The sequence below is a fragment of the Schistocerca piceifrons genome, chromosome 4 (assembly GCF_021461385.2).
Source record: "Schistocerca piceifrons isolate TAMUIC-IGC-003096 chromosome 4, iqSchPice1.1, whole genome shotgun sequence".
NCBI classification, from domain to species: Eukaryota; Metazoa; Arthropoda; class Insecta; order Orthoptera; family Acrididae; genus Schistocerca; species Schistocerca piceifrons.
Window position 1 is genome coordinate 41,160,705 of NC_060141.1, and position 10,954 is coordinate 41,171,658.

General features: G+C 39.2%; 1 protein-coding gene across 1 annotated transcript in view; it reads left to right on the plus strand.

The window, feature by feature from the left end:
• Positions 1-7,166, plus strand: part of LOC124795342 (leucine-rich repeat and WD repeat-containing protein 1-like) — a 153,859-nt gene extending 146,693 nt beyond the window's left edge. Inside the window, exon 6 of the mRNA XM_047259329.1 lies at positions 6,845-7,166. Within this exon, the coding sequence (XP_047115285.1) occupies positions 6,845-7,125 (281 nt within the window). The 3' untranslated portion in view covers positions 7,126-7,166. The remainder of the gene's footprint in view (positions 1-6,844) is intronic.
• The last annotated feature ends 3,788 nt before the right edge of the window (positions 7,167-10,954 follow it).

Sequence of the window (10,954 nt, forward strand, 5' to 3'; positions counted from 1 at the left end):
AACTTATTGGTATTAAGAGAAGAAAATTGCTGTCATTATGATCAGTTTCACCATGACAAATTTCTGCATGTTTAACACGGTCAGTCTTTTCTCCCCTGTATCTAAATGATCATCGAAATCTTCTACCTTGTTTTTTCGTAAATATATTGTTTCTTCTTCACTGCCTATCTGTATAGAAGTGAGAACCAAAATCAAAAAGTTTATCTCTGAAATTAGATAATCCTTTACCTATTTGATAAAATTCTTTGTTCATTTGAGCAAACATGTCCTTTATTGGTGTACTGTTTCTTTTTTTTTTCTGTTTTTGTTGACTGCATGATTGTTTCTAGAGTTACCTTCCCTATGTGAAAGTCATTTTGTCAACCTCTAAACAAATATTAGCGTAAATAGTTTCAAAATTGCTATGCAAACTGATCAATGTACTACTAATAATAACTGGTATATTTTTCCCTTTATCGGTATCATTTAATAATTAACTAAATTCTCTGATCAAACTTTCTATTACAATTGAATATTGCTTGACACTTCAGCCGTATACTGATGAGCCTAAACATTATGACCACCTGCTTAATAGCTTATTTGTCTGTCTTTGGATCGTAATACACAACTGATTCTGCATATCAGGGATCCTACAGTTTGTTGGTAGGTACATGGAAGTATGTAGCATTAGATGTCTACACACAGGTCGAGTAATTCACATAAGTAACGAGCTGCTGATTTGCATAGGTGCAACTGTAATTGACATTGTCATTGGGCCAACATGCGAACACACAGGAGTGGCCGCTCCGGAGCTGTGTTCAACAATGTACAATGAACAGTGTGCTCCTAAACACTTGTGCATGCACGAGTGTTTCTCTCTTTTGGCAGAGATGTCGCAGATCACCCTCTATCCTGCTTTACAGAGCAGTAATAATCAGCCCTTTGTCAAAGTCACTAATCTCAAAGCATTTCCCCACCTGCAGCTTATAGCTTTGTTAGAGTGATCTGCTGTCCATGCTCCGCTTACATACTTTTGTTACCGCTTCACATACCCACAATGCCACCAGGTGCCATCCAATATTGTGGTGGGAAGTGGTCATAATGTTTTGGATGATCAGTGTATATCTTGGTACTTAACTAACATATTTGCTCTGTTAACTGTCAAAACAACTGTAGGATTTGGAATTAAGAGATCACTCTACAACAAAATATATATTAAAGAAATAGAACCTACGAGATTATGATTGTGTACTTTGCTAAATGACCATATATGAGACATTGTATGCATCTCACCATCTGCCGTTGTCATGTGTCCCGATTCAGGGTTAGTGATTGCCCACTTCTTCAATTTGTAGTTCGCAGATGCTCTGTGTTGCTTGCCAACTGTGCTGCCTGGCTCTGTTGTATAGGAACTGTTGATTGAACTGCAGACTGCTAATCGCTGTTGGTGGAGCAAGTCTGCTGCACACTCTGTTGCTGCTTTCTTGAATTAGCCTTCCAACAGACTGAGCTGACATCCAATAATGTTATAGTGCACGTGAATCTTCTATATTTGCTTGTCATATGCAACTTTTGATTAACTTTCATTTTAGAACAATTTAAATTTTCTTCTATTTATGGGAAATGCACTTGATAGTAAATATTTGTTACTAAAAGTGGTATAATGTTTAATGATGTATTTCTCATCTTTGCAATTGAGCACCCCAACCTGTTGTTTATTAATGTTGTCAAAGAAAAATTCACTACTATTTCTTCTTTGCAAATGATGATAACTGTTTTAAAAAGGTTTTCAGTTCCAACATGCAGCTCTTAATAACTTCTCGATAAGTAAACATTTATGTCACTTCCAGTTCACATGCTTCTTCTACGATGTACATCTTATCTGCATGTAAATTACACCACATAATCAGAGTTATTCAATATTAGTTTCAGATAATGTGTTAATTCACTTTCAGTCGAACATGAAGTACAATATTTAATTTTATTTTTCACCTGAAGTAATCATAAAGTCTTTAATTTCTTTTATTTTGCCTTTTCTCGCACATTGTACAACGGTGATCACAAACATAATGAAATTGTCCGCATTTGTAAATTCTGTGTCACTGTCCTGTTGAAAGTAGCAAACTATTCTTGGATCTTGAGTAACCAAGTCATAATTAACGTATTCTTCAGTAACTCATGTCCTTTCTTTTTTTAAATGTGGTAGGATTCTTCTTAGTAAGTTTCATCTTCTTCAATTTTCAATTAAAACTTGTTTCTTACAGATTCGTTTTACATTCTAGGGTCATCAAATGGAGGGTTCATGGTGGCAAAATCCTAAAACATTCTTGATTTCAGTGTATTACTTATTCTTCTATATTTTTCGATTAGTTTCAGCAGATTTATATAGCCATGAACATTTATCACATAAGTTCGCAGTGGAGACCTCATTAACATTGAAACAAACTGAAGATACTTTTTACCCATGCAGAATTGGAAAGTCAGTCATATTTGCTGGCGATACAAAGGCGTCTGCCGGTGACATCCAACCACTGAATGCCACCCAAGGAGACCTCAAACAAATAATACAATCCAAAATAAATATTTGCACTACCACATAATATCATATGTATAAAAATGCACATCTGGGCAATATTTGAAATACATAACTTTCAACATAAAATTAAATTACATATATTCATTTATAGACAGTGAGAGTATTGAAAATTGTACATCTGACTCTTAAGGGGGAAATCCCAGATTTAATTCCACAAAAATTCGGTATCTCCACAACAGCTGACAAGTTTTGCCATCAATGCTCACTCCCAGGCATATTATGACCAAAGCCCATAACCCAGCTGTATGCCACCTGTTGATGGTGCGAGCAAGCAAAGCTGTAAGAGAAGTGTACAAGTGGAGCAGAGACAAGTGGTAAATCTCTCTAATGACAATATGGGCTGCACATGGGAAACTCCATTGGTGTAAGCGCTTTGACAAAGGTAGGTCATTATGTACCAGCATCTCAGAACAAGCATCTCTGAAACTGCAAAGCTGGTTGTCTGTTCATTCGCTATTGTCATGAGATTGGTGGAAAGTGGTTAAATGTTGGTGACAGTGTTGAATTCCACACTGCTGGTGCAGGCATAAGTGTTTCAAAGCATACTCAGGGTGCATATGACCCGGGACAACCAGGAGAGCCGGGAGAAAACCGGGAATTTTTTCATCCGGGAGAAAACCGGGAAATACTCGGGAATTTTTCATTGTTTTAGTTTTCAGTTAAATTTTTGTGATTTTGAGTGGTAAGAACCAATACTGCAGCAACAAAACATGAATGAGAGAAAAAAAAGAAAATAAAACTTAAGTCGCAAAGGAAATGCGCCTAATACAACGAAAAAACACAGTGCTCATACAAGCATCTGCCAACAGCAAAGTGTGTCAAAGGATTTAGGAAGATTATGCAATGCTTCCTAACAACAAATTGCCTCCGATGAGCGTGACGTGACAGCTCTTTACATTAGATTCTTTTGAGCAGTTGTGGGTGGGCTCTTGTGCATGTACAGTTGAGTCTCGTATGAGTAGTACCTTCTCCCGCGTCTGGCTACGGATGTGTGTAGCTGGGCGCCACTATCTACTATTGCCGCAGTTCGAAAATATCATAGGTTTGGGACTGATGCACAGAGCAGTCTTAGTTATAGTGGGGAGGTGGGACGTCTCCACGTGACCTGTGTTTGCGTTTAGTGATTTTGCTGTTTCCTCTTCATTTATTGCTCTCACATTAAATGAAAAGAAAACGGATTTCTGTGGCTGGGAGCTATCAAATGAATTAAAATATGTTCGCATAATTACGCCCTAAATTGCTCCAGGCAAATGCCGAGATGGTTCCTTTGAAAGAGCACGGCAGACTTCCTTCCCCGTCCTTCCCAAATCCAACGAGACCGATGGCCTCGCTGTTTGGTCTCTTTCCTCCAACACTCCAACTCCGCATAACTACGGAAGGCTGAAATATGTTATTAGTTTCAAGTTTTATTTCAACCTTTCTGACAGTCAAGCATTAATCGCCTTGCAGAACAATGAAGTTATTTTTGTCAGTTTGCTAAAGACATTTGGCTTTTATTAATCTTTTTCGCTGAAGCAGTCAATTTATTTGAAACGAAGTGTTGAATTTCACAGTGTTGGCTAGTTTCAACAGTTCACTGAATTTCAAGTGCGCGTTTTCCATCTTCTACCTCGTATGGCATTATGCCATAATAAAGAACCAAACATAATCCAAGAAAATTTACATCCGAATCTGGACATATGAATATGCACTTTAAGCCGAATTATGCACTTCAGAATGGTTCACGAAATTCCGATGTTCTTGAAGTATACTCTGATGTCTTTTTTCTTTTATGGCATAATGCAAAGTCTTTTAATTTTTAACACATACGAACATGCGGGCTTCCTGCGTCATCATAGCTGTGCAAGCGCAGTGACGGCTGTTATCTGGCGCTCTCTGGTAATGCTGAAACGAACCAATTTCTAACAGGTCACGGGAAAATATTGCGAATGGTGGTTTGAAAAGCATTACTTTCAAAGTAAATTTCCTTTTACGCAAGATGAACTATGTGCGAAAATGTAAGATGAATTTCTTAAATCATAGAATATTTGACCCTCATTTAAAAATCACCTCTTTGAGGATGACCATCTAGAAGAATTTCACGCCCAGAAGATCAGACATTTATGTCGTTATTAAAAATTTTACTGGCATGTTTGTGTGATGAATCTTAAAGTGCAACACGCTCAAGAGAGATCAGCATTATATGTGGAAGCTTAGCTTCTCTTGCAGCTTATTAATTTTCGAGACCAATCTTATATGTGAAAACTTTTCGTTTCTTGTAGCAACACTATGTATATTCTGAATGGGATTTTCATGCTGCAGCAGAGTGTGCGCTGTTATTAAACTTCCTGGCAGATTAAAACTGCGTTCCAGACCGAGACTCGAACTCGGGACCTTTGCCTTTCGTAGGGTAGTGCTCTACCAACTGAGTTACCCAAGCACAACTCACACCCTGTCCTCACAGCTTCAGTTCTGCCAGTACCTCGCCCCCTACCTTCCAAACTTGGTAGAGCACTTTCCTGCGAAAGGCAAAGGTCCCGAGTTCGAGTCTCGGTCCAGCGCACAGTTTTAATCTGCCAGGAAGTTTCATATCAGCGCACACGCAGAGTGAAAATCTCATTCTGGAAACATGCCCCGGGCTGTGACTAAGCCATGTCTTCGCAATATCCTTTCTTCCAGGATTGCTAGTTCTGCAAGGTTTGCAGAAGCGCTTCTGTGAAGTTTGGAAGGTAGGAGGCGAGGTACTGGCACAACTGAAGCTGTGAGGACGGGGTGTGAGTCATGCTTGGGTAGCTCAATGGGTAAAGCACTTGCCTGTGAAAGGCAAAGGTCCCGAGTTTGAGTCTCGGTCCGGCACACAGTTTTAATCTGCCAGGAAGTTTCACTATGTATATTAATTCAAACAGTTAACTTTTCTTATTTGTGTGTTCGCACTACTTAAGAGTGATCTTGCTATTGGCTGACTACATCATGTGCCCTATTCTGTCATCAGCTGGCGAGATCACGTTACATGAGCTACGTCTGGCTTACAAAAGCGTGTCGCAATCTCGATTTCAATGCTTTGGAAAGTAACATGCGGTGTTTGGTGGTATTCGAATTTATATGTTCATAATTTTCTAAAGTGTCGGGAAATTCTATTTCCATGTATAAAACCATAAACATTCAAAGGACTGATAAGTTTTACACTGCCAAGGAAAAGTGTATTGTCATTTAACACGGAAAAACTTTATTTTCTCCCAGGAGAAAGTGTATTTTCAACTGGTAAACCCTAGTCCATGTATACACCCTGATACTGTTCAACACAAATTGTTGAACATAAGAGTCCACAGCAAGTGATCCCTACACATTCCAACAGCAGCATCATCAAGATTGTGTGGTAGACATGAGATCATAGAGATTGGAACGTGGAACTATGGAAATGTCGCCTTATCAGATGAATCCATTTCTTTTGGTTACATCACATTGATAGTCATATCTGGATACACCTACATCAAGACAAATAGCTGCTCAAAACAAAATTGCACCACAGATGCCAGCTGCTGGGGGCAATTTTGTACTGTGGGTGACATTATCTGGGCTTCCATGGGCACCATGACAGCTGGCAACTGCACAAACATTGTGGACCACTTGCTGCTCCTCATGCTCAAAGTCTTCCCCAACAGCAATTGAGGAAGGTGGGTGGCTGTGTTACAAGGTCAGAATCACAGTGATTTGAGGAGCATGATAGGGAACTCGTGTCTTGGCTAGCAAATTCTCTCGATCTGAACCCAATGCAGCACAAATGGGACACTGTCGGGTGACATATCCGTGGCGATAAACCGCTGGACCATAATTCATAAAAATGGTGTGACCTGTACATATACATCTGGTGCCACATACTACTGGAAACCTCCTGAGGGCTTGATAGATCCATGTCATTCAGAATCACTGCTGTATTGCACTCCAAAGGTAGACCAACACACTCTAAAGCAGGTAGTCATAATGTTTTAGCTCATCAGTGTATGGTAATGTCTGTAATTTATTTTGTATTGATATCAAAATATCCAAGGATGAAGCTTCTTGTAATTTGAAATCAAACACGGTTGGTAGAACACAATACAGCTGGTCAAATGTTAAAAACAATTTATTCTCTTTCTTTTGTTTCCTCACTCCATAAAAAGTGCTAGTGTAGTAAGTTTGTGTTCTGAACATGGACTTCGTCTCTCTGCATTTAAGTTGTATTTAGTGGCTGATTCTCTAGTTCATGAACATTTGTGTTAATTTGTATTTTTCTCTTGTTTTTTGTCATAGGATCAGGTGTGCTAGCATGTGGAGATGACGAAGGAAGACTGTGGTTGTATGACACAAAAAACTTATTTGATAATAGTGAAATAACGAACCACTCAGAAGTTAACCCAGTGTGTGTTCTTCAGTGGCCTGATGTTGTAGATAACAATGTGATAAAAAGACATAAATGTAATTTGGATTCATATGACACTACTGTAATAAACAAAGTAGCCATTAATTATGCTGGAAACTGTATGGTAGCTGTAACCAGCAACAATTTGGTGTGTATTTGGAAGAGAAAATGACACTGTTATTGTGGCTTTAAAATTATATCAAATAACCAACATTTTGTAAGTATTTTAATTAAGTTTGTGACAGCCATGGGACAGAATGGAATTAATAAAGGAGAGCTGCACTTTCTCATTGGCAAAATAGTAATGTGGTTTCAGAGGAATACAAATTACTTTCATCCTCAAAAATATATTGTATTATGTTATAGACATATCATTCACAAATCAACTCCTCACTATTGAAAGATAGATATGAAGCAATGCAACTGTATTGGATTTAGTATTTTTATTTTATGTAAAAGACTGAAGGAACTATGTAAAATATCTTGCACCTGCTGAGAATCTCAAGAACAATGATGTATGAAGAAGAAATTGAAGAGATCAACAGGAGGAAGTGCTAACCCAGAAAACCTTATTTTGAGATACTGCATGTTATTTAACCGCTTAAATTAAAAAAGAACAACATAAATAAAGTGAGACAAAACAATTTATAAAGCAGATAGCATTTCTTATCGGTGTGTATGGAATTAGTTACTACCAGCATTTTGTGCATCACACAAATTTACTCCTTGTAGATCCATGAGACACAAGCTGAACAAATTACGGTTGTCTCTAGCAGATACAGAGAAAAGAAATAAACATTATTAAACAGTGGATACATGTAACAGGAGTCAGACCTAACACAAAATTGCAATATGAAATGACAGTTCATACTTCACATACTCTGGCAGTAACAGGAAAATATAGCTTAATCTATAATGTACTAGCTACCTCTTAAAATAACTAATGTTTGTAGGTGCTTAACAAAAAGACATTCACTGAATATACCACAGTTCGTATTACTTTAAAGAGACTTGGGCTTGAAGAATCGTCCCCATTACAGTGTGCTGTGGTATGGATTTCTTATCTGCTTCCATTCATTATATAAAAACAATTTGGCACTAATTTTTGAAAGTACGTGCATAAGAAATCTTAATTGCCTCATTTCCTTATTTTACTTAACAGCAGTCCTATTTCCCCAATGTAGTATATTTATAAAATCGAATACTTTAAGTGAACGCTTTGATAGCAAGCAGCCTATGTGACCAATGCACTCGCACATCAGTGTGTCATGCGAAATAAAATTCAAATAAAATAGTGTAACTTCATCATCCATTAATGGTGAAGCAACTTTTAGCATTACAACCTCCTACAAGTGTGGGTGCTTCACCAGGGCACAATTAAAAATCTAGAATTAAACTTGTAAACCCTGAAGATAGATATTTTTGTTCTGAAATTTGTGTAGGCAAAAAGAAGATGCGAGCATTGAATTTATCATTGTTTTGTGCCTGTGTATGTAAATTAGTCTTTGGATGGCTGTAGAATTACATTGCAAATGTGACTGGAAGTCGCAAAGTTGCAGGTTAAGTCCATTGGTGGTGCTTCCTCCCATAGTATCTTACTGTTTCATAATCTGACATTCATCATTAGATAGGCCACTTGAAACTCTATAGATGTCAAAAATTTGGGAAGTTCATTTGGAAATCTTTTCCTTTCCCTGCAGGCTATGACTCTTTCATGAGTATATGCATAGCGAGCATGTGTCCACAAGGTAAAGCACCATTTTTCTCCTCAGTTCTTGTGCTGCAATCCATTTCCCACCCTCCTCCAACTCTTAGGTGCTGAATGTGATTACTCAGGTTGCTTTCTTTTATCATCTTTAGGCGTATTCAAGATTTGTTCCCACTTTTGGGTTTGACTCACTTTTATTTTTTCCAAATTTTTATCAGTGTTTAGCACCTTTGGAGAATGACATTTCAGATGAGGCCCCCTCTCCCATCTATGGCATACAGTGGCCACCTACACAACCTCAGTGCATGAACAACTGGTCCTGTCAATGTGTGGTAGCTAATCTGAGGTGATGGGGCCATCATACACTGTCAAAACTGCAGACCTTGCTTAGTTGATTGGACCTTGATGTGATGCTCGTGGTAGAGCACTTGACTGGAGTAGGTGGCATAATGGTAGACACTTTGCAAATGAAAAGAATTAAATTTACACCAGATGATGATTGTGTAATACCATCTGTCTGTGACTGGAAGAAGAAAGTTTAATGTGGAAATTTACAATCCGTCAACCTACCTCCTTCCATAGCCATGCCTTGGGATGAGGGACAGGCCCAAAAAAAAAAAAAAAAAATTCAATACAAAGCCTTAATATGATCCGTGGCATTATCTGTGACAACGTATAATGCTCCAATTTGACAAAGACCTCAGAGGAAAACTAGAACATTATACCAAGGCCAAGGATATGAGACCAATCAGTCTTCCCTCCTTCATTCTTAAAACATTGGAAAAACTGGTTAAGGTACATGTTGGGGAGAGGAGGCTAATTAGGGCTCCTCTACATTCAACCCAACATGCATATCAACCATGTATATCATGTGAGACAGCTCCTTATCAACTCATTGGGAGGGTGGAGAAAGCAGTCACTTTCAAGAAATAGCCCTCTGCATCTTCCTGGACATCAAGGGGGCCTTTAGCACCACCACCTTTGATTCCCTGGTTAGGGCAGTAGAGGTGCATGACCTAGGGATCACTATATTTAGGTGGACTAGGGCCATGTTTAGTGGAAGGATGGCAGAGGCTACCATGATGAATGAAAAGATGGTAATTAACACCACTAAAGGTTGTCCACAAGGGGAGTTTTGCCCCTTTATTGTGGAATCTAGTGGTGAATGAACTCATTGAGCAACTAAGTTCCAGACAGTGCATTTGCCAAAGATATGCAGATGACCATGTCATAGTAATATTTGGCAAATTTACTGACATGTTAGGAATATGGCACAAGGTGCATTGGACAATGTACAAGACTGGTGCATTAAACAGGATCTAAGGGTTAATCCCTAAAAGACTGTTGTGGTACCATTCATGAAGAAGCTTATCCAACACTCAAGTTGGAATCTAAAGCTCTTTGATGAAACTTTACCTGTGAAGGGGATAGTGAAATATCTAGGGGTAACCTTAGATTAGAAACTAACATGGACCCCTCACATTAAGAGCATCTGCTCCAAGGTGAAAGGTACTCTAGTGAGTACCAGAGGGGCTTGTGGCAGAAACTGGAGCCTAAGCCCCAGAGGTATGCACTGGATATACAACACAGTGGTTAGACCTAGTATCTCCTACGGGTCTGTAGTGTGGTGGAAGAAGGTAGAACAGCAGGTTGCAGCTAAGGAGCTTGCTAAGGTGCAGAGACTGGCCTGCTTAGCCATAACAGGCAGAATTAGCAGCACACCAGCCTCTGGGATGGAAGCCATGCTGGACATGCCTCCACTACACCTTTGGGTCAAGATGAATGCAGCAGCTGGTGCATACAGACTCAAAAGTGGTAAAAATGGGATCTCATTGGGATATCCAGATTCACACACTAAAATAGTGAGTGAGGTAAATATAGGAATGGCTGGGGAAATGCCGGCCGACTATATAACTCCCAACTGCTTCAACAAGCCTTACAGTATAATAATTGGAAGCAGGGAGCAGTGGGAAAAAACAGTTCGACACCGTACAGGGGACATCGTCTGGTTCATTGATAGAGCAGTCCAAGGTGTGGGGGCTGTGGTGTACGGGGTTCAGCCAAGACTGGAGGGCATCATCTCTCTAGGAAAACTGGCCTTGGTATTCCAAGCCTAAATCATTGCAATCAGGGTATGTGTGTGGAGGAGAATATGCATAGGCGCTACAAGGACCATAGCATTTACATCTATTCAGGCAGCCCTGAAATCATTGGCAGCTCCTGCAACAAGATCTAAGATTGTTCCAGAATGTCACAGGGCTCTGATGGAGCTAGGGGGAAACAATAGGGTAAA